Source organism: Sparus aurata, chromosome 1 (genome assembly GCF_900880675.1).
Source record: "Sparus aurata chromosome 1, fSpaAur1.1, whole genome shotgun sequence".
NCBI classification, from domain to species: Eukaryota; Metazoa; Chordata; class Actinopteri; order Spariformes; family Sparidae; genus Sparus; species Sparus aurata.
Window position 1 is genome coordinate 25,390,131 of NC_044187.1, and position 21,200 is coordinate 25,411,330.

A 21,200-nucleotide genomic window follows, 5' to 3' on the forward strand; every position below is an offset into this window, starting at 1 on the left:
TGTAAATGTGCACTGTGCATCATCTGTGTGTGCATGTGTGATGAAATGATGAATAATAATAGTCAAGGTGATTAATAGGTCTGTCTGAGGGGAGATGTGCGTCCCCGGTGTACGCCTCAGCTGGCCGGCACTTTATCCCACATTAGCAGGAACTTGAAGCTGACAGGTATCAGGTTGAGTCACAGGTGGGCACCTCGGCACAGTTTGTTTCACTCAAAGGTCAAGGGAGCCGCCATCAAAATCAATATACAACAGTTGGAATCAGTTTTTGGAATATTTATCCCATTTAAATGTAATATTTCAGACTTGTGCAGGTTTTACTGACATTGACATGTAATCAATAATCTGTGAGATTAAACTGTATCAACATAAAGTATCTATCCTTTCACTATACATAATGTGTGGATACTTATTAACATATTATGATATCAGATGCTATTTAGCCTGAATCCAATATAAACACAAGGGTATAATTTAATCTAGTGCTACCATGACGCTCTCAGCTGTTAGCCTAGCAACGCTAACTTTCAAACCGACGTACTCAATACTATGTGGGCTGTCCATCGTTGGTCCTCCCTCCACCAGAACCTCAGGGTTATTCACCGCCGGGCTGCTTTGTCTCCTCCTCTGCTGCTGCGGTCTCCCCGGCTTGCAGCGATGCTGGATGGTTGCTACTTCGCCGTTGCTGGCAGGGTCTTCAGGTGTTCAGCTCAGGAGCACCTGGACCTCTGCTGTCACTTCACCCCAGGCTCCATCGCTTGGATTGGATCTCTTGGTCTCCTGCGTCGCCCCCGCTGTGTGCACGGAGCCTCCAGATGAAGTTTGTTTACGGACGGTGCTACTGACTTCAGTGCTAGTGTTCCCTCCATGCTGACTGACAGGCGCTCCATTCTTTCTTTGTTTTGTTTGTTCCACTTTGTTACGTGTGTCCTTGGGTACCCTGACAGGCGCTATATAAATTAAATGTATTATTATTATTATTATTATTAATAATGTTACACATGTTTACAATGTTCGGTAACTGTTTGATTATTTTGTCTTAGTTAGGAAAGTCTGGTGCCTTTAATCCCTTTCACATGGTGGAAGGTATATAGTTTATTATTAATTCAACAACGGTATTGGATCGGTATCGGGTATCGGCCGATACGCTCAGCCCAGGTATCGGTATCGGGATTGGATCGGAAAAATATGGATCGGTGCATCTCTTTTCACACCAGTCTCAGCTATTACTTGTGTTACTGGCCTGTACTGAACATGCAGTCACCGGTTCCTTGCTGTACAACTGTCCAATCTGACAGGATGTGTCCCTTTGACATTGAGAAGGTTCTAAGTGAGTTATGTAGTATGGAAACTGCTTCAACATGTGTAACCATGACACCAACGGATCATTTTAAGACAAAACATAATCTTCCCCTAACCCTGGCCAAGCGTCTTTTGTGCCTGAGCCTACCCAGACGATAAGCACAGCGTTGGTGCAAAACAAAAATGGGAAGTTGAACTTTAAAATTGCAACATAAAGAAATGAAAAGTTTCAACATATCCCTAGTTTTCAAGAAGGTTACATTGCAAACATGTATTCTTGTTGATGAAAGCAACAACTTTGACTTCTGCATGGTTGGTTTTGAAGAAACACATCTGTGACAAGTTCAGACCTTTCACAGCAAACTTGACGTGATGGACAGGGACATGAAGCATATTAAAGCATTAAGGCATATTTGATCATTTTTATCAGAGTTCAACACTCCCCCAGCTTCCAGCAGACATTTTTATGACGCTCTCAGTTAAACCTCTTGTGCCAGTGTTGTTAAAAGCCGGCACAAACACAGACGACGGCTGTCTTCTTCTGCAGACAAACACATACAGTAATTTATTTTTCTCATATAAACTACCCTCGGGAAAGACGGCAGGGAAGGTTTGGAGAATTATGAGGCTTGTTTTTGAGGCTTGTACTACACATGCTTCTCTGTCCTGCTTCCTTGTGTCCTTGTGTCTCTGCTGCTCAGATTTGTCCAGCCTGAGCAACACCGCTAAAGTTATTTTCTCTTTCTCACTCAGACGCTATCATCGCTACCTTATTGTCGTCTTGTTCGTTTGTCCTTTCTCCCTACTCTCTTGCCTTCATGCACACACACACACACACACACACACACACACACTAATTACACTCCTGGTCCACCTATTGACTGTCAGGCCTACAGCTGAAGGATAATCTTATCTGGAGAGAGCAGCCCAGAGCACTGCACTGCACACTGCTGCCCAGTTGATTAAATGTGTGCAGAACAGGGGAGAAGATTGCGTGTTTGTGTGTGTGCGTGCATAGCAGTGTGTGTGCCTTTGCCATCATAGGTAATGAAACTGTAAAGTGATGGGTCCATAGCTGTGCCAGCAGTATGGGATTGTGTGTGTGTGTGTGTGTGTGTGTGTGTGTATGTGTGTGTATGTGTGTGTGTGTATGTGTGTGTGTGTGTGTGTGTATGTGTGTGTGTAATAGATGGATGTTGAAGAGGCTGCCAACTGGTGTAATCCTACCTACACGGTTTATAGAGCGGAGGTGAGATTAATGAGTTTATTCATTTGCAATCTCAGAGTGTATATCATTTCTGTCCATTGAAAAACCATGCCTCTCCAAATCTGGTGGTTCTGAACGATTAAGTGTTCCTTTATGAGTTGGGAAAATTATTTTTTATTTCTCAAAATAAGTAACCCTTTTATAAACCCATCGGATTACCTCATATCATTGCCACAAAGCCGCAAATAGACCTGTTTTTATTAAAAAACAATTATGAACTATTTTTTATTATTTAGAGAAGATGCAGTGAGAGACGGACTGCACGGTTTGAATGTGGGTGCGTGAATTATGGCATAAAAAATTTGTGTTGGCATGGGCTGATTTAAAAAAAAAAAAAATGTTTTTGGTAAAACATTCTGGCAGCTTCTTGTTTCTGATCTATCTAGTTTCTAATCCAGTTTCTGTAGGTGTTACACAGATTTCAGGCACAATTCTTGCAGGATAGGCTGACAACATCCCTGTGTCAGGTCGGGGTTTTAAGGGAAGACTATGGATAAGGGGAAGGTGGACCCAAATGCAGTCAAGCACGGGAGGCAAGGATATTGGGAAACAAAAGCGAGCTTTATTTTACCAAAGCTGATATCAAAAAACCAAAAGCAGACAAAACAGGGGCAAGAGGCAAAGTAGCAACACAACAGCAAGACAAAGTAGCAAAATAAAACAGTTCCACAAAGTGCAAAGAAAAAGGCAAAGTACAAATCAAACATGGGAAACTCAAAACCAAAACATACCAAGACGGGACTCGAAGAACATGGACGAGAGCACGGACGTAAACAGGGGCTGACAAGAACAATGACCAGACAAGGAGTGAAGGGAACACAGAGACTAAATACACAAACACTGATGACAAGACGAGGAACAGGTGAGGTGGACCAACAGGTGAGATAACGAAGGGGAGGAGCACATGAAGGGACCAGGGCAATGGACAGAGGGAGCCAGAGGGAACATAGGAAAAAACACAGGAGAACTTAAAGGACACATGAGGGCATGGGAAAAACAAGACACAAGACAAGATACAGAGACATGGAAATCAAATGCAAGAAAACACAAGACAAAACCAGACAAGAACACAACAAACAGATTTGCAGTCATGACAGTACCCCCCCCTCAAGGGACAGCTTCAAGATGTCCCTCAAAACATAAGTCCAAGTGAGCCTGGGAGGGTGGAGGGGGTCTGGAGGAGGGCCAAGGTCCAAACAAACAGGAGGATGGAGGCAAGGACTGGAACCCACTGGAGGCCGGGGACATGGACTGGGACCCTCTAGAGGCCGGGGACATGGACTGGGGACCCCTAGAGGCCGGGGACGTGGACTGGGGCCCCCTAGAGGCCGGAGACGTGGACTGGGGCCCCCTAGAGGCCGGCGACGAAGGCGTAGGCGTTCTGGAGGCCGGCGACGAAGTCGAAGGCGAAGGCGCTCTGGAGGCCGGCGACGAAGTCGAAGGCGCTCTAGAGGCCGGCGATGAAGACGAAGGCGTAGGCGTTCTGGAGGCCGGCGACGAAGGCGTAGGCGTTCTGGAGGCCGGCGGCGAAGGCGAAGGCGTGGGCTGGCACCCACTGGAGGCCGGCGGCGAAGGCGAAGGCGTGGGCTGGCACCCACTGGAGGCCGGCGGCGAAGGCGAAGGCGTGGGCTGGCACCCACTGGAGGCCGGCGGCGAAGGCGAAGGCGTGGGCTGGCACCCACTGGAGGCCGGCGGCGAAGGCGAAGGCGTGGGCTGGCACCCACTGGAGGCCGGCGGCGAAGGCGAAGGCGTGGGCTGGCACCCACTGGAGGCCGGCGGCGAAGGCGAAGGCGTGGGCTGGCACCCACTGGAGGCCGGCGGCGAAGGCGAAGGCGTGGGCTGGGACCCACTGGAGGCCGGCGGCGAAGACGTGGGCTGGGACCCACTGGAGGCCGGCGGCGGAGGCAAAGGCTGAAGCCCTCTTGAGGCCGGATCGCTGACTGGGAAACCCTCCTGGGCTTTGGCCGGACCACCAACAGAGGTTCGCAGGGAGCTGGTGGCCTGTGAGCCAATAAAGGGTCGCTGGCGGCAGACGACCTCGACCTGGCCTCCGACCAAGGAGCTGGCACTGGACTTGGCACGGGACTTGGTACTGGCCTCGGCCGGGCCTCCGACCGAGGAGCAGGCGCTGGACTTGGCGTGGGACTCGGCCGGGCCTCCGACCGAGGAGCAGGCGCTGGACTTGGCGTGGGACTCGGCCGGGCCTCCGACCGAGGAGCAGGCGCTGGACTTGGCGTGGGACTCGGCCGGGCCTCCGACCGAGGTGCAGGCGCTGGACTAGGCGTGGGACTCGGCCGGGCCTCCGACCGAGGTGCAGGCGCTGGACTTGGCGTGGGACTCGGCCGGGCCTCTGACCGAGGAGCAGGGACAGGCCTCGGCCGGTCCTCCGACCGAGGTGCAGGAACGGGCCTCGGCCGGGCCTCCGACCGAGGTGCAGGGTCTGAACTTGGCATGGGCCTCGGCCGGGCCTCCGACCGAGGTGCAGGAACGGGCCTCGGCTGGGCCTCCGACCGAGGTGCAGGGTCTGAACTTGGCATGGGCCTCGGCCGGTCCTCCGACCGAGGTGCAGGAACGGGCCTCGGCCGGACCTCCGACCGAGGTGCAGGGACGGGCCTCGGCCGAACCTCCGACCGAGGTGCTGGGACAGGCCTCGGCCGGTCCTCCGACCGAGGCGCTGGGACGGGACTTGGCATGGGCCTCGGCCGGTCCTCCGACCGAGGAGCAGGGACGGGACTTGGCATGGGCCTCGGCCGGTCCTCCGACCGAGGCGCTGGGACGGGACTTGGCATGGGCCTCGGCCGGTCCTCCGACCGAGGAGCAGGGACGGGACTTGGCATGGGCCTCGGCCGGTCCTCCGACCGAGGAGCAGGGACAGGGCTTGGCATGGGCCTCGGCCGGTCCTCCGACCGAGGAGCAGGGACAGGGCTTGGCATGGGCCTCGGCCGGTCCTCCGACCGAGGAGCAGGGACGGGACTTGACATGGGCCTCGGCCGGTCCTCCGACCGAAGAGCAGGGACGGGACTTGACATGGGCCTCGGCCGGTCCTCCGACCGAGGAGCAGGGACGGGACTTGGCATGGGCCTCGGCCGGTCCTCCGACCGAGGAGCAGGGACGGGACTTGGCATGGGCCTCGGCCGGTCCTCCGACCGAGGAGCAGGGACAGGACTTGACATGGGCCTCGGCCGGTCCTCCGACCGAGGAGCAGGGACAGGACTTGACATGGGCCTCGGCCGGTCCTCCGACCGAGGAGCAGGGACGGGCCTCGGCCGGTCCTCCGACCGAGGTGCTGGGACAGGACTTGACATGGGCCTCGGACGGTCCTCCGACCGAGGAGCAGGGACGGGCCTCGGCCGGTCCTCCGACCGAGGAGCAGGGACGGGACTTGGCATGGGCCTCGGCCGGTCCTCCGACTGAGGAGCAGGGACAGGACTTGGCATGGGCCTCGGCCGGTCCACCAACCGAGGTGCAGGGATGGGCCTCGGCCGGGCCTCCGACCGAGGTGCAGGGATGGGCCTCGGCCGGGCCTCCGACCGAGGTGCAGGGACGGGCCTCGGCCGGGCCTCCGACTGAGGAGCAGGGACAGGCGCCATCAGGTCCGCCGACTGAAGGCCACAGGCAGGAACAGGCGCCATCAGGTCCGCCGACTGAAGGCCACAGGCAGGAACAGGCGCCATCAGGTCCGCCGACTGAAGGCCACAGGCAGGAACAGGCGCCATCAGGTCCGCCGACTGAAGGCCACAGGCAGGAACAGGCGCCATCAGGTCCGCCGACTGAAGGCCACTGGCAGGTGTCGACCGGGCCGCCGACTGAAGACCACTGGCAGGCGTCGACCGGGCCGCCGACTGAAGGCCACTGGCAGGCGTCGACCGGGCCGCCGACTGAAGGCCACTGGCAGGCGTCGACCGGGCCGCCGACTGAAGGCCACTGGCAGGCGTCGACCGGGCCGCCGACTGAAGGCCACTGGCAGGTGTCGACCGGGCCGCCGACTGAAGGCCACTGGCAGGTGTCGACCGGGCCGCCGACTGAAGGCCACTGGCAGGTGTCGACCGGGCCGCCGACTGAAGGCCACTGGCAGGTGTCGACCGGGCCGCCGACTGAAGGCCACTGGCAGGTGTCGACCGGGCCGCCGACTGAAGGCCACTGGCAGGTGTCGACCGGGCCGCCGACTGAGGGCCACTGGCAGGTGTCGGCGAAGGACAGCAAAGGAGGGCGCCAGACCTCAAGGAGCCCGGACGCCACCGAGAGCGGCGCTTCCTAGGCGGGGAAACCTTGAAGGCCAGGCGGGTTCCCCAGAAAGGAGACGCCTCAGGACTTGCAGGCCCTGGGGTCGAGACTGAGGCCTGGGCTGGTAGCCTAGCTGTGGCTACGGCATGGGCTGGGGCTGGAGCTGAGGCATGGGTTTGGGCTGTGGCCTGAAAAAAAAGGTTGCTTGCAGCAATCTGCCGAGCCCTGCTGGTGGGGTTGGTTACAAAGTCCTGGTACCAGCGGATTATCTCCAGGCCATTTACTGCTGGGTCCATTTGAGGTCTGGTCATTCTGTCAGGTCAGGGTTTTAAGGGAAGACTATGGATAAGGGGAAGGTGGACCCAAATGCAGTCAAGCACGGGAGGCAAGGATATTGGGAAACAAAAGCGAGCTTTATTTTACCAAAGCTGATATCAAAAAACCAAAAGCAGACAAAACAGGGGCAAGAGGCAAAGTAGCAACACAACAGCAAGACAAAGTAGCAAAATAAAACAGTTCCACAAAGTGCAAAGAAAAAGGCAAAGTACAAATCAAACATGGGAAACTCAAAACCAAAACATACCAAGACGGGACTCGAAGAACATGGACGAGAGCACGGACGTAAACAGGGGCTGACAAGAACAATGACCAGACAAGGAGTGAAGGGAACACAGAGACTAAATACACAAACACTGATGACAAGACGAGGAACAGGTGAGGTGGACCAACAGGTGAGATAACGAAGGGGAGGAGCACATGAAGGGACCAGGGCAATGGACAGAGGGAGCCAGAGGGAACATAGGAAAAAACACAGGAGAACTTAAAGGACACATGAGGGCATGGGAAAAACAAGACACAAGACAAGATACAGAGACATGGAAATCAAATGCAAGAAAACACAAGACAAAACCAGACAAGAACACAACAAACAGATTTGCAGTCATGACACCCTGGTTAACGCAGCAACAAATGGTTAGGATGTTAGAAACTGGTTAACGTTGCTGGGCTCACGAAGTTTCCTGTGGGATCACCTATTCGAGCCACTGAAAGTCAAAAGGGAAAAATCAGTCAATGAGTAAAGCATACTAGTTTCCTATTTAGGTTTTTTTTTTTCCTGTTAATTTACTGATGTGCCACGTTCAGAAGTATCCAAATCCAAAGATGTGGAATCAGGTTGTTTTTTTAATTTTTATTTTTTTTGTAATCTGTCGATGGGTACCTGTAGTGAAAGAGGCTTTATTCTTCTCACGTTCCCCATCATTTCCTGATATCAGTTGTCTCAGCTTAGTCCAATATTGCACCTCTGTCCACTTTCCCACCACCTCCCTCCATTACCCAATCCACTATCACCCAGCGAATGCAGCCATCCATCAGTATGAATGGCCCAGAGCTTGTGGGGGCGAGAGGGGGAGGAGCTAATTAAGAGATGTAATAAGCGCAAGGTTTTTTTTTTGAATTATTTGATGTTCAAAATGTACCCAGAATTTTACTTACTCAACCTGCCTGAGCATCAACCATGACACTGAAACATCTGTAGGAGGTTGATAAACTGTATGTTATCTTACTGCACATCTTTATAATTATTCGTACCTGTGGTGCTTATCAACATCACTCTGGTTGCAATGCAATCATTGACTTCGAACTGCATTTACTGACTAGAGTTTTATAAATCATTCCTGAGTCCATGTAGTTATATCCTCTAATACGATGAAGTGGTAATCCTCACCCTACCTTTGCTTGTGAATAAGTGAATCAACTTTCCAATCCTTTGTTACCTCTGTCCCAGCTTGTTGCTGCCATCAAATTCCAAATAAGCATATATTTATAAAAATCACAGAAACTGATGAGGTAAATCACTAAATATATTGTCTTTCTACTGCGTTCAACTTAGTGTTTCCCACACATACAGTTCCCTCGGTGGGCTGCCCAGATACATGAACTAAAATTAACTTAAATATCAACAAAACAACAACAATGATTGATAAGGAATGGAATGATTGTGACCAAGTTAATTCCCATTTATTTTTTTATTTTTTACTCATCTGTGCCATGTTTCACAAGAGCAGTTCAAAACAAATTGATCTGATGTTTGATTTAGGGTCCAACACTCTCACTGTGTGAGCTGCATGCCAGTAGGCAATGTTTTCAAAATAGCTATTGATAAAAAAATAGCATGCCATTCTGCTTGAGTTACCACAGGTCCTCAGCATGTGATTATTATAGCACTATGTACATACATGCTTCACCACACTGACTCATTCACAAGGTAACCATGGAAAGCACACTGAGCTCATTTATACAAACTGTGAGCTGAGGAATATTTTCAGGCGTTAGCAATCCTCTCCATCGCTATTTCAGCCTTTCAGGCAGAAATTGAGCAACTAAAATGACTTGAGCTCCGGGGCAAGAGCAGTTTCTTTATTTCCTCCAAGGTTGAATCAGAAGTCAGCCTTGTTTAGGTACCAGCCAAGCACAAAATGGTCTCTCTGTTGGGCTGCTGTGGTGCTCCTGGAGGGCATTAATGTGGCCTTCTACAAGTGGAACACAGTGATTAGCAGAGCTATTAATGTAGCTATTACCTCACATTGACATTCAAATTGAGAGGTGTGCTGACCTGGCTGCTGAGGAGCAGTGCTGGTTAATTATGTCCTCAGTGATACTTTTGTTGTTCGGAAGACTCTTTGGCTGGTGCCGAGGTCTTCTGCATGCAGGAGGCCATTTATTCTGCTCCATCTGCCAAGGTTACCTTTAAAAGGTACTGTAGGTTTACTGGAATATAGTAATACAAGCTGATTAAAGAATAATGATCTTTTATTGAGGAATATCTTTTAGTTATTTGGCAAAATCTAACTTGTTCCTTGAGACACTGCTGCTTTTTTCTGGTAGAAAACCTCAATTTTGCAGTAACTAGTCTTAATACAAGTCTTAAGATGGAATTATACTTAGCCAAATTATTTGCCAAGTATAGCAAATTGGCAAAATGCGGGTTTATAATATCTCACAACACTTAACGGCACCAGAGATCAAATGCATATGTGTAGGTTGCATAAAAGACTAGTTCTAGACTAGAATATTTAACTAGGTGCAACTCATCCTCAAGAACAACAACATGCTGAACTCTGACTGATTCAATGCTTGTGAATGGTGATTGATCCAGTGTTTTGCCACCCACCTATGGTCCCACATCCTCCTACAGTACATTCAGAAGGCTTCCATCACTGTGTTTGTCCGAGTGTGCCAGCGAAGCCCAAGTAGTTGAGGCGGCTGCATGTTTGACGGTTGATGTTGTCGCACAGAATAACGAGCGAGATGATCTCTCAATGGACAGAAAATGATTTCCACTCATCCCTCCATCCATTCTCAACTGTCTTGGTTTATTGCGCTCATTCATTGAGTTCCCTCTCTCCGTCCTTTGTGCACTGAGGCCTGTGGTGTGTGAAATACAGCAAAGTGCAGCCTGTTAATCAACTCCCCCTCTCCCTTCTTACCGTTTCATTCCTTCCTCCATTCCTCTCCTCTGTATCTGCTGACTCTCCCTTTCTTAAAATTCGTCCACTGTCTTATCCAGTCATTTTTGCTTGCCTTTAATTCTCTTACCCTCTTCATTCTCACCCCTTCAACAAAAGTGCTGTAGCTTTACTGATGATACGCTCCTCTCTTTCTACTCCTCCTCCTCCACTTTCTTAATGATGGTGCTATAGCAGCATCGATTGCACAGAAATGCTGAGGGAGTCCAGATAGACCACATATTGATTGATACAGCTTAACGCTGCACTGTTGTTTATTCATATTGTGTTTCCCCAGTCTGGCCGTACATCTGGCCGTCTGACAGCTTGTCTAGACCCTTTAAACCCCTTAGAAATGTGAGCAGTTTTGCACAGGTTGATCTTTTTCCATGTTTGTTTTGTGTGATGAATGGAAGTACTTGAACTTGACGTGAATAACGTGAAGTACTGGTTGGCCAAGGCCTATGCTATTTCTGTATATAGAAGCACTTAAGGTGGGCAGAAATAAATGAGATGAAAATGAACTGGGTTGAAAATTTGAAAAATAACTCAAGTGTGAATAATTTGAATGATGTCTAATTAAACTACTTGTTCTGTTTCTTTCTAAGGGTGAGTGCCAGACGTGTTGAATTCAGATAAGTAGAAGAAAATGTGAACTGATCTAAAAAACCCACCTTGATGATCTCTTTTTGTATAATTGTAGTTGATTGTGTTATTGAACACCCAATTTTGAAACAGTAGTCAATCAATCAGTCACAATTACACCACAATTTTTTCAATTCAGACATTTTATTTTCAAAATAAATAACCGAAGATGCCGTAACAGCTGTTCACTATATCAATATTGAGAAAAATATTGCATTTGATCGTTCACATGGATCCAAACAGTTAGCCTTCCAGAGCAGTTTAGCGGAAGAACAAATGTCACAAATGCACACATAAACGGAATTGTGACAAAATTGTGCTGTTAAGAGTTATTGGCTCTTACTCAGAACTCTGTATGGGCATGCCTCACAGGAAAAGAAAAGAGATACGAAAATGTTCTTGCATTGCATTCTTGCATTTGTCATTTGAAGGCATCACCGCAGCTCAGGTGTACTGTATGTTTTTGTGTACAGACATCATACCAAGTGCTGTCCGTGAGAAATGTCAAAGAACGACCATTTGGACATGGAAACCCTATAGAATGAAGTAATGCATGAAACTATGTGTACTTAACTGGTATTCAATCAGTCCAGGTAAATACAGTATGTTCAATACAAACAACTGAACACTAGGTTGTCTTGACTCTCTGACATGACTAAAAATATCTCACCTGACTGTCAAAACTAGCAGCAACTAGTGAGTCTGTGTGGCTCAGCTGTGTTTGCAGCATACCAATCTTTCACACAGTTGTTCCATTCAGAATAATTAGCATTAGTAAATTTTTTGGGGGGAGGGTTGGGGATGTTGTTTGTTATGATTTCGCACAGAACGCAGCCCTGGGTGTGTGGATTTGGGTTTCAGGTACCTAGACCAGAACCTTCTAATAGGGGGTGATGATGACAACACACTCCAGTTTATGGTCATTGATAAATGAGTAACAACAAACTAGAGTGCCTTGTCATCAGACAAATCGAATAAAGACAAAGGCAAACACTAGCCTCTTTGTGCTGGCTGCGTCATGTAGCTAAATGATCGATCACGCTGTGAAGATTCCAGACAAGAGACAGAGTGACTAGTACTTGAGCGCTGCGGCGTTCTCTCAAGTGATTGCCTGTTTTGCTTCAATGGGGGAAAATAACAGGGCTATTCAGCCAGTCAGTACAAGCTTTTATTTGTTGTTGTGCAAACCTCCCCACTTATGGAGCCGTCTGTTTTCGGTCGTTCGCGGTCGAGCACATTCATCACGGTGTCCTCAAACATTTCAAATCGTCGCACCTCTGAAGAGGCCTAGAGGATATATGCATGGCCTTGGTATTTTTAGAAGTCGGTGACCGCTATGGCTGATCGATGACGAAATGAACGTTTAAGGACATCTCTTGTCTGAACAGACAGTAAATTAGGCTGATGTCACACTTTACTGGCTGTCTTTATTTCTGTCTGTGCCCCTGTCTCATTTTCTGCAACTTTGTCCTCGCAGGTGACCAAAGGACTCACCAAAAACTCCCTCACCCTCCTTTTAATTCCCCCCTCAGCTTGTCCTGAGTGTCTTTCAATCCACACCACTCGCCTCCCTAATTTCGTATGTGGCATGAAGGAGAGGGATGAGCACGTCTGCATTATTTACAGTAGCTCTTAACCTGGCAGGCTCGCACTCACCGCAGCCCAGAGCTGTTTTTAGAAATGCTCGCAATGCTTTCGAGACTTCAAGGAAAAGGTGAACTTTTATTAATGGAGCTGATGTGGTGGCGGATTAGGAAAGGAGGGACTGACTTGACGGGAGGTGACGCAACAAGAGGGTGTTATGCAATTTGTTCTGGCTGTCGCTGTATACTCTGTAAGGAATGTTATAACTTTAGCTCATGAATGCAACATTAATACATAAACACACAAATGGGCAGAGGGCTTTTTCCACTTTAAATTCGGAATTATGTAACCTTCTCTAACATAAGATCTGCCATGTTTGGATTCATACATATTTGAAAGCTTGTACGTCTTCAGTGCGGTCCTCCCAACATCCTCTATATTGAATTCATTGTGACTGAACTGAATTGTCTCAGAAGTTATCATATTACTGGTAGAAAGTATTTATCACTAAAACACAGACCTCATTTTTATTGAAAGAATGTACTGATGCACGTTCCTCATGCATGGCTAAACAGAGGCTACTGCTGAACCAGTGTTGGATAACAGATGAAGATTAGTCATTAAGTTCAGAACTGCAGCACTGACTCTGCCGTTCAGAGCCTCACACTGCGTACAGGTCATTTCAGGGTTGATTCCGCAGACCCTCAGAACGTCTCTTAGCTGTGCTAGGAGTGTTCCGCAAATGTCCTTTAGCTTGATGCATTTCATAATGTCGCAACATGACAGCTCCGCGCTCACCAACTTCTGCTGAACTTTTTAGTGGCTTGTTGGTTCTGCTCCACTGCTGCTCAAGATGGTCTAAGAAATTGTAAGCTCAAGTGGCCGTCAAGGCGTCTATAATTAATTATTTGATATTAACAATGTATGACACGACTACTTGTATCTGGAGGGGGTTGCTTGTAGTCATGAATGAACCCCCAGAGAATCATCACCTGACTGCAGTTCTCCTACAAAGCTTTATAATGTGCACATCTTCCTCCAGCCTCTACTTCTTCTATGTATATTACATTCATGCATGACTTGGCCTTCACCACCAACTTCTAGAGAAAATATGTTTTGCATAGCCTAGTTTTCTTGCACCAAGCCAATTGATTGGAAACGCGTCTATGTGCTGGATATTGCTTTGGTTAGAAAAAAAATCCTCTGTAAGCTTTTTACTCTGCATCAAATGACTTACAAAGTTAGCACTTAGCTGCAGGCACAAAGTGGAGCATGTAGCAGCTAAAGAATAAGGAGTTTCCCTCAGGAGTTGTTTGAGACATCAAATGGGAGTTAAGAGAAGATAAAGTAAATAAAATATCAGTGTCGTATTTCTGCCACCCACAAGTTCCCATAAAAACTCTTACAGCAGGTTGAAGTTGTTAAAGGAAGACACACTGAGTTACTTTATTTCCAAAGAGTTGAATGAGGTCACTTGTAACATTCTCAAGTCTCAAGTCTGTGTCTTTGATAGAAAACCTGAGCTGGTCGGCTTTGAGCCTAGCTTAGCATTAATGGAGGCAAGGGCGAACAGCTAATGAGTGTAGCCTGGTTTTGTCCAAAATTCAAAAACATCTACCAGCACGCTGAAAACTCACTAATTAACCCATGATCTAATGTTAAAATGTAAAATGACTGTTTTCGGTGGAGATAATGTGCAGCTGTAACAGTTAGACCATGTGACTCCCTCTAAAACTGCATAATGGTGTCAAAATAGTTGCAGATAAATTTACCATTGATTGATTGACGAATGAATTAGTCAAGTATTTGTTTTGGCAAAAAACAAAGAGATATGTCTTTGGTACTGTAGGTCCTCATTGCTGTCAGTTGACACCAGTAGAGTGAGTCATTGCATCACTGCCCTTTCACAGTTTCACTGTGAAACTAGTTTGCAGTACCACAGAGGATACAGAGTCCAGGTGTCTGCAGCAGGGTTTTTACCCTTTAATGACTAGTGTGTGAACATAATGAGCTGAGGAATGTGTGTTCATTTTTTCAGATTGACAGTGTTTCATAGGCAACATTCATTGGTTGTCTATTTGATGAGTGTGGGAGTGTGTTTTTTGAGCACATACATGTGTCTAGGTACTGTGGGTTTGTGTTTGGACACATGCATTCACCAGTCGGCTGGTGTTTTCACGATGTTACAAAGTATTTTCAAATCTATCTGACCTTGGCTTCAACGTAGCTGAGTCCATGATTCACGGGTGTTTGCATATTCCAAATACAGCTGTGGAATCTTTCCTACATCAAATTGCAAGTCTTAAATCAACAGGAGAAAGAAGTATGAGAATGAAATGCAGAAAGGAGGATTTTTCTTCCTTGCACCATACTTGAATTATTCCAGATTAATCAAAAGCTGTTCCAATTCATCACCCCTGTCCTGCCGCCTGTTAAAGCCTCTTTATTCTTTTCCAATGATTACTGGGGGACAATTGACCACTGAAAGCTCTATTGAGCATAAAGAAGGTCACCAACAGACCTCGTAAGAACACTGAGGCTCATTTGATACAAGGAATATATCGTATAGTATGCCTAAATATTTTGGCAAATATTTAATTGTTGTGTTTTTTTCAACAGACTATTAATTCAGTTCTACAAATGCAAGATTTTAAACATGCTAAGCATATTGTATTGCATGAAAAAGGATGTTAACATGTGGTAGAGTCAGCACACTTGACCCTCATGCATCCACTATGACATAATTATGGCATAGTGGGAATTTCATGTCCTTTTATTTTTCACTTGAATTCAACCTTAAAGAAGCTGCTTTCACCAACTTTTAGTTTCTATTTTTGATGTTTATTCTATTAGATTTCATGAAGCATCCTATATTATCACACACATGTTAAAACTGGCTCTCTGGAAAGCCGTAGATGCCCCAACTATGCAAATCCCCCTGTGATTGTATCTGTTATAGGTTATAGCTGCTTGCTTTAGCATTCTTCCACCATGCTTGGTCTAATGACCCTGCAGGACTTTGCATAATTGTTTAATTTATTTTAGCACATAATGGCAAAATATGCGTATCCATCAGAGATTTGCATCGGCAGCTAGGCGGTGACACCGTTTTTCAGCCCCCTCGGGGAGCTATTCTGGGTGAGCACCTTACATTTCTTTCCTGACAGCAATTCACAGCACAGCCAACAGCCATGGCAGGTAAAGGTCGAGGAAAGAGGATGTGTGAAAACCAGGGGAATACGGCTGATTTTAGCTCTCCTTCATTAGCGGTGCCCTACTCGCACTCTCACTGAGATTCCTATAGCACACGTGTGGAGGAGAGTATGGTGACTGAGCAGAAAACAATGAGTGCAGCCTTGCTTGCTTTGAGCCTGTAACGCAGAACAAGATTATAAGCATCGTTGGCCTCCATCAAACTGTCTTTTTCTTGCCATTCATGCTTCATTAATCCTCATGTTCCTACTTTCTTACTCAGAATCTATAAAAAAAAAAAAATCCAGTTGTGTCCATTTCCTCTGTCTTTGGTTTAATTCCGGCCCCTCGTTCTCATTAAAACTCCTCGACTTGTCCTCCTTTGATGCTCCTCGGGCGCTCACTCTCAATCAGCTTCCTTTTCTCCCTCTTTGAAATCATTCTTTCATTTCCATATCTTTCCTACTCCTTCCTGGCTCTTTTGTCACCAACAGAAGCTGTGGATTTAGAAGATTAAAGATCAAAAGCAGACAGAAGTGCATCCTACAGTCAATTACTTGCTTGAATAAAGTGAACAAGCTACAGGGCATCAAAAACTAAAAGCTGTTATTGCATGGCCAGAGTATTTGATTAACTGAACACGGTCCAGTGTGTACAAGTGGCACAGCGTCACGTTCATTGAAACGGAGTCGCTCAGCTGGACACCAACTGTGAATCTGGCGTTTTTATTAAGGAATTTGCTGCAGAGGCTTGACGTGACTTTACTTTGTTTTCTGACCTTTTCTCAACTAAGTCTGCAAAATAAGGCCGACTCAGGGAAAAACAGATCAGCTGCCTTTAAGATTGTGGAGGAGTTGTTTCCCACTCAGTCGGCCTTGCAGCAAAAATAAAGGCAGAAGCATGTTCAGTTGAACTTTTTCCGATTAGTACTGAACTTTTTAAGTTTCATTCATGCCTGCACAATTTATATTCTCAAACAGGGAAATTATCCGATGGATCATTATTGAATTTTACATTTCACCATTATTCATTTTGAGTCAGAAATACACTCAATTCTGATTTTACAGCTGGAACAAAAACATGCTTAAAAATGACAAAACTGAGACGGTGTGAGTGAGATCACATTTTGCGTTCTATTACCCTTTTTAATTTAACTCCACGGTGACTCTTTTATTAGCAGCAGTGTTTGTGATTACCAGCCTCCTGTTCCTGTCATCATTGTGCATGATAATAAAGTATCCACTACTGGTGTGATGAATATGTTCTATGATAATGAGACAGGGTGCAAGTTGCATACAAATTTGCCTCAGATCAAATTGTAATGAATGTCGGTAAACAGAATCACTTTGTGTTGCCGTGTGTGGTAGTCTCTATTTTTTTTCCCTTTTTTAGAATTGGGTTTGATTTTCCATGTATCCAAATGTCACAAAAAGACGGTTTAGTACATTTATAATTGTGAAACTCAAAAAAGCACACCATTGGTTTACTGTGGTGCAAAATACAGTATGTGCTACAATTCTGTATAGCCTAGATGGTTACATGGTTACACCTTTTGAGTTTTGATGGAGATGGCATTAACTCAGTACTTGAGACTGAGCATTCTTGCTGTCACCATATCTGTACATTTTAACTTAACTTTGTCCAAGACTTGTTACCCTCTGTACTAATGCTTCTAGGTTACGCTTAAGTGGCCGTTATCAGACGATAGTTTGTGAACTCATTGTTGTGTTTTGTCTTCCAGTACCGGATTGGGCAGCTGTACATGATCAGTAAACACAGCCATGAGCAGAGTGATCGAGGAGAAGGGGTGGAGGTGGTCCAGAATGAACCGTATGAAGACCCGGAGCACGGCCAAGGGCAGTTCACAGAGAAACGAGTCTACCTCAACAGGTCAGTGGCACACATTTTATACATGTGTTTAATTTGAATGTGGAGTAATCTTACACTCAACCAAACATCAGCTAAATTACTTGCCAGAAATATATGTAGCCAGTTCATGACAGTGTATATGTCTTTTATCAGCAGAATCCTCTGGTCCACAGGAGATAATTTGTCAAAGGACAAATTAAGCCACCATGGTTGAACAATTTCAGAAAAGATAGGAGAGCACCTATCTTCCATTTACATAAGCAGTGAACTGAACTCATGACAAAAAGACGGGCATTTGATACAACCTTGATGATAAGGAGGCATAAATCCTGATATTAGCCAGAAGGCTAGCTTCTCCAACAGGCTAACATCAGCATCAGCTACCCCTCCAGTTATGGTATGAGTAGGATGTGGGTTATAATATTATTATTATTATTATATATCATATTGTTCCCCATCTTCATCATCATTGCCATACAGACCTAAGAAGAGCAGTGCTGCCTTTTTTTGATTTATGCCACCTTGCCTTCAGTTAGGATAGTTTTGTCATACTTGGATTCCTATCCTTTAATAAGACATTGTTTGTACCCTCAGAAAACATATTTCTGCAATGCCTAAAATCCCAAGTATCATCCTCAACTGAAATAACATAAATGTTACATTTTCTGTTATGTGGCCCATTGAAGTATATCTGCATATCAATTGGCAAATGTTACAGTCAGTCATTGGATAAGGCTGTAAAGGTTTGCGCGAACACGGATACACCCGCATGCCCTAAAATTAATTCCATGTCAGTTTGTCTGAGTTACTTATCCATCATGGTTATATATCACCTCATACTGAGGCATCTCACTGCCTCCTGTGATCCTGTGTTTGCGTGTCGTCACACATGCATCTGCATGTACAAACAGTTTTGTTACATCTACATGAATCACAGACAGATGACAAAGAATAAGGGTGGAGTATATGTGAAGAAGAAAAGAAAATTACTGTGAGATGGAAATAACAAAACATAAGGGCAAAAGAGGGGAAAAAAGAGGGAGGCACAGAGATGCTGTAGGCCATTTGTTTGAGCACAAATACCTGTGTCAGCGTTCGCAATGCCGAGGAACTAATTATGTTGAGTCAGCACAGCTCTGCTCTTCAGAGGAGAGCAGAGGAAGAAGGCAGAGGGAGCAAACAGAGATAAGTCAGACTCCTATTCAGGTACTTTCATCCAATTTGCTCTTTCTATACCGCAATTGCAGAAAAAGACATTTTTTACATATGCTCAAGGCTTTGTTTGGACGGTAAAGGAATCATGGTGTGAATAACAAACGAATGGAGGAGGTTGTTGTATAGTTTATTGCCTTTGCACACTAATTAAAACGTAGCTTTTGTTTCTGAGCCAAAAAATGTCATCCATGACACCTTCTTAGATATGCTCACGCCATTACACCAGGGTGTTCGCTTCTCCAACAGGTTAACATCAGTAGTAGCTTATCTAATGGGCTAACATTAGTGTTAGCATCTCTAACAGGCGTACACCCATGTTAGCTTTTCCAAAAAGGTTTATTTCTCAGGATGAACAGGAGACGATGCATAATTGCCACTTCTTTGAAATGGTGTGCTGGAGAGGTTTGCAGTTTCCCATGGAGTGTTAGAGCCCTGTCACAAAAAGGTGGTTTGTTGTAGAGATGTTTGCCTGACAGGATGCAAAAACATAAGACATTAATATGAATAATCACCTACGACAGCCCCATACAATCTGTTCATATCCATCTGTGCTGTAGTACTCTGTCCTGAATGAAAAAAGAGAGAATGATAAAAATGAGCAGAGAAATGGAAGACGACAATAAACAAAACTTTCTAGATAAACAAAATGTAGTAGATTACACTAATATTTTTATATCAAGTAATGAACTATCAAGATAGATAATGTTATAGTAAGGATTTTACCATTCATCTGGTTCTGCAACAACGAAACATTTTGCTCTGATTCAGCAGCAGGGAAGTCAGTCTGGGCCCGTTCTGTCACGCTTCAGCCGTCCCATTAGCCCTCACAATCTGCCTCGTGCTGTACTTCACTATTTGGCCCAATCCCATTTGACCTGAACATCGAGTCCATGCTTGTTCTGTCAATATCCTTCATTAAGAGTGCAGAGGGGTTGGGTGATTTTATGAATAAAGTGTTCCCTTTCCTTTGTCGTGTTCAACTGAACTAGGGTGTGTGTGTTTTTTTTTCTCCAAGTTTTCTAAATACGAATACAGGCGTTGGTGTGAAAACTCCAAGTGGCAACCCACCATGCTTGAACGTTTAGAAACGTGGGCCCCCATCCCAGCAGCTATTGGCAAAGATGTTTAAAAGAACATGGAGGGAATGGGAGAAATCAACAGATGGGGGTGTGGGAGGAGTGTCAGTCTCTTTTGTTGGGAGGGAGGGAGAAAAAGAAAGAGAGAGAGATAGAGAGAGAGAGAGAGGAAAAGCCTGCCAGCGTTCACACAATGTGACCGTCGAAGGCTGTTTTTATTCACAGCCGTCACGATGCAGTGGGCGCCATTTTTGTCTTCCTTAAGAAATTGTTCTCCATGTCAATCAAATGAGGTGGAGATGAAGGCAGGCTACATAAAAGCCTGTTCACTTTTGTGTTTGACACGTCTCATAATAAAAGTTCTGAACGCAGCCTCAATTATAGTCTTGGCAGAGTTCATGGTTCAAAATCAGGGAATGTCAAGCATGAATAGTCACACACAAAGTCCCCCACAAGTCTACATGTTGGCAGTATACTGTGCCTCTTTGAACAGTGAACACATGGTAGATAATGTCCCGGCTGCCAGAAGGGGCTCAAATGCAAAGTGTGACATTTTAGGAATTACGCTGCTTCACTTTCTTGCTAAGAGTTTAAGAAGTTTTATACCACTCTCATGTCTGTATGGTAAGTATGAAGCTACTACCTGCAACTGGTTAGCTGAACGGCATACCTGGCTCTTTCTAAAACCAGCACCTGACCTGACGCACCAGATGGTCTGTTTCACAAAACAGGAAAGAAGCTGCTAGACAACTTTTTTTTAAAAAAGGGCGGGCACTTTAGAAAAACTATATGGCAGATGATTGAACAAACCACTTCAACCAGTCAGATCTCTTCCATTTGAGAAAAGCTTTCATGGCTGGTTTTAGCTCTCAGGAACATACTGTGCCAAGCCATGTTTGTCCATCAAACTTTAGATGAAAGCATGCCCACTTATTTATGACTAAAGCCTCGACGACTGTGTACATTCATACACTGAATTATGTCCCTTCAGAGTCTGTCATGCCAATAAGTAAACATTACCAAAGGCTGGGGAGCTGGCTACCTTCCACAGTGAGGAAATAGCATGTTAGGGAGCTCATTGTTGTTATTTTCCGACTACCTCGGCTGTCATATTTTGCAGGATCAGTGTGATGGCACTTTCCATGTGAATGAGGCAGTCGAGGCTTTTGTCATATGAAATGGGGAGTGTTTTCATCTGAATTAGGTTTGAGCAATGATGGACATCGCCCAGTCCAGAAATAGTCCAGCCCATAATCCTCCAGTAAAACCATAATGTTTTGTTTTAACACTTTTGGGACAGATTAAACAAAGGAGATATAA

At 46.0% G+C, this 21,200-nt stretch overlaps 1 protein-coding gene across 3 annotated transcripts in view; it reads left to right on the forward strand.

Annotated features, from left to right (window-relative positions):
• Nucleotides 1-21,200, forward strand: part of LOC115580788 (cytoplasmic phosphatidylinositol transfer protein 1) — an 81,164-nt gene that overhangs the window by 42,884 nt on the left and 17,080 nt on the right. For all 3 annotated transcript variants that reach the window (XM_030415459.1, XM_030415442.1, XM_030415451.1), the window contains exon 2: nucleotides 17,462-17,610. In XM_030415459.1, the coding sequence (XP_030271319.1) occupies nucleotides 17,462-17,610 (149 nt within the window). The remainder of the gene's footprint in view (nucleotides 1-17,461; nucleotides 17,611-21,200) is intronic.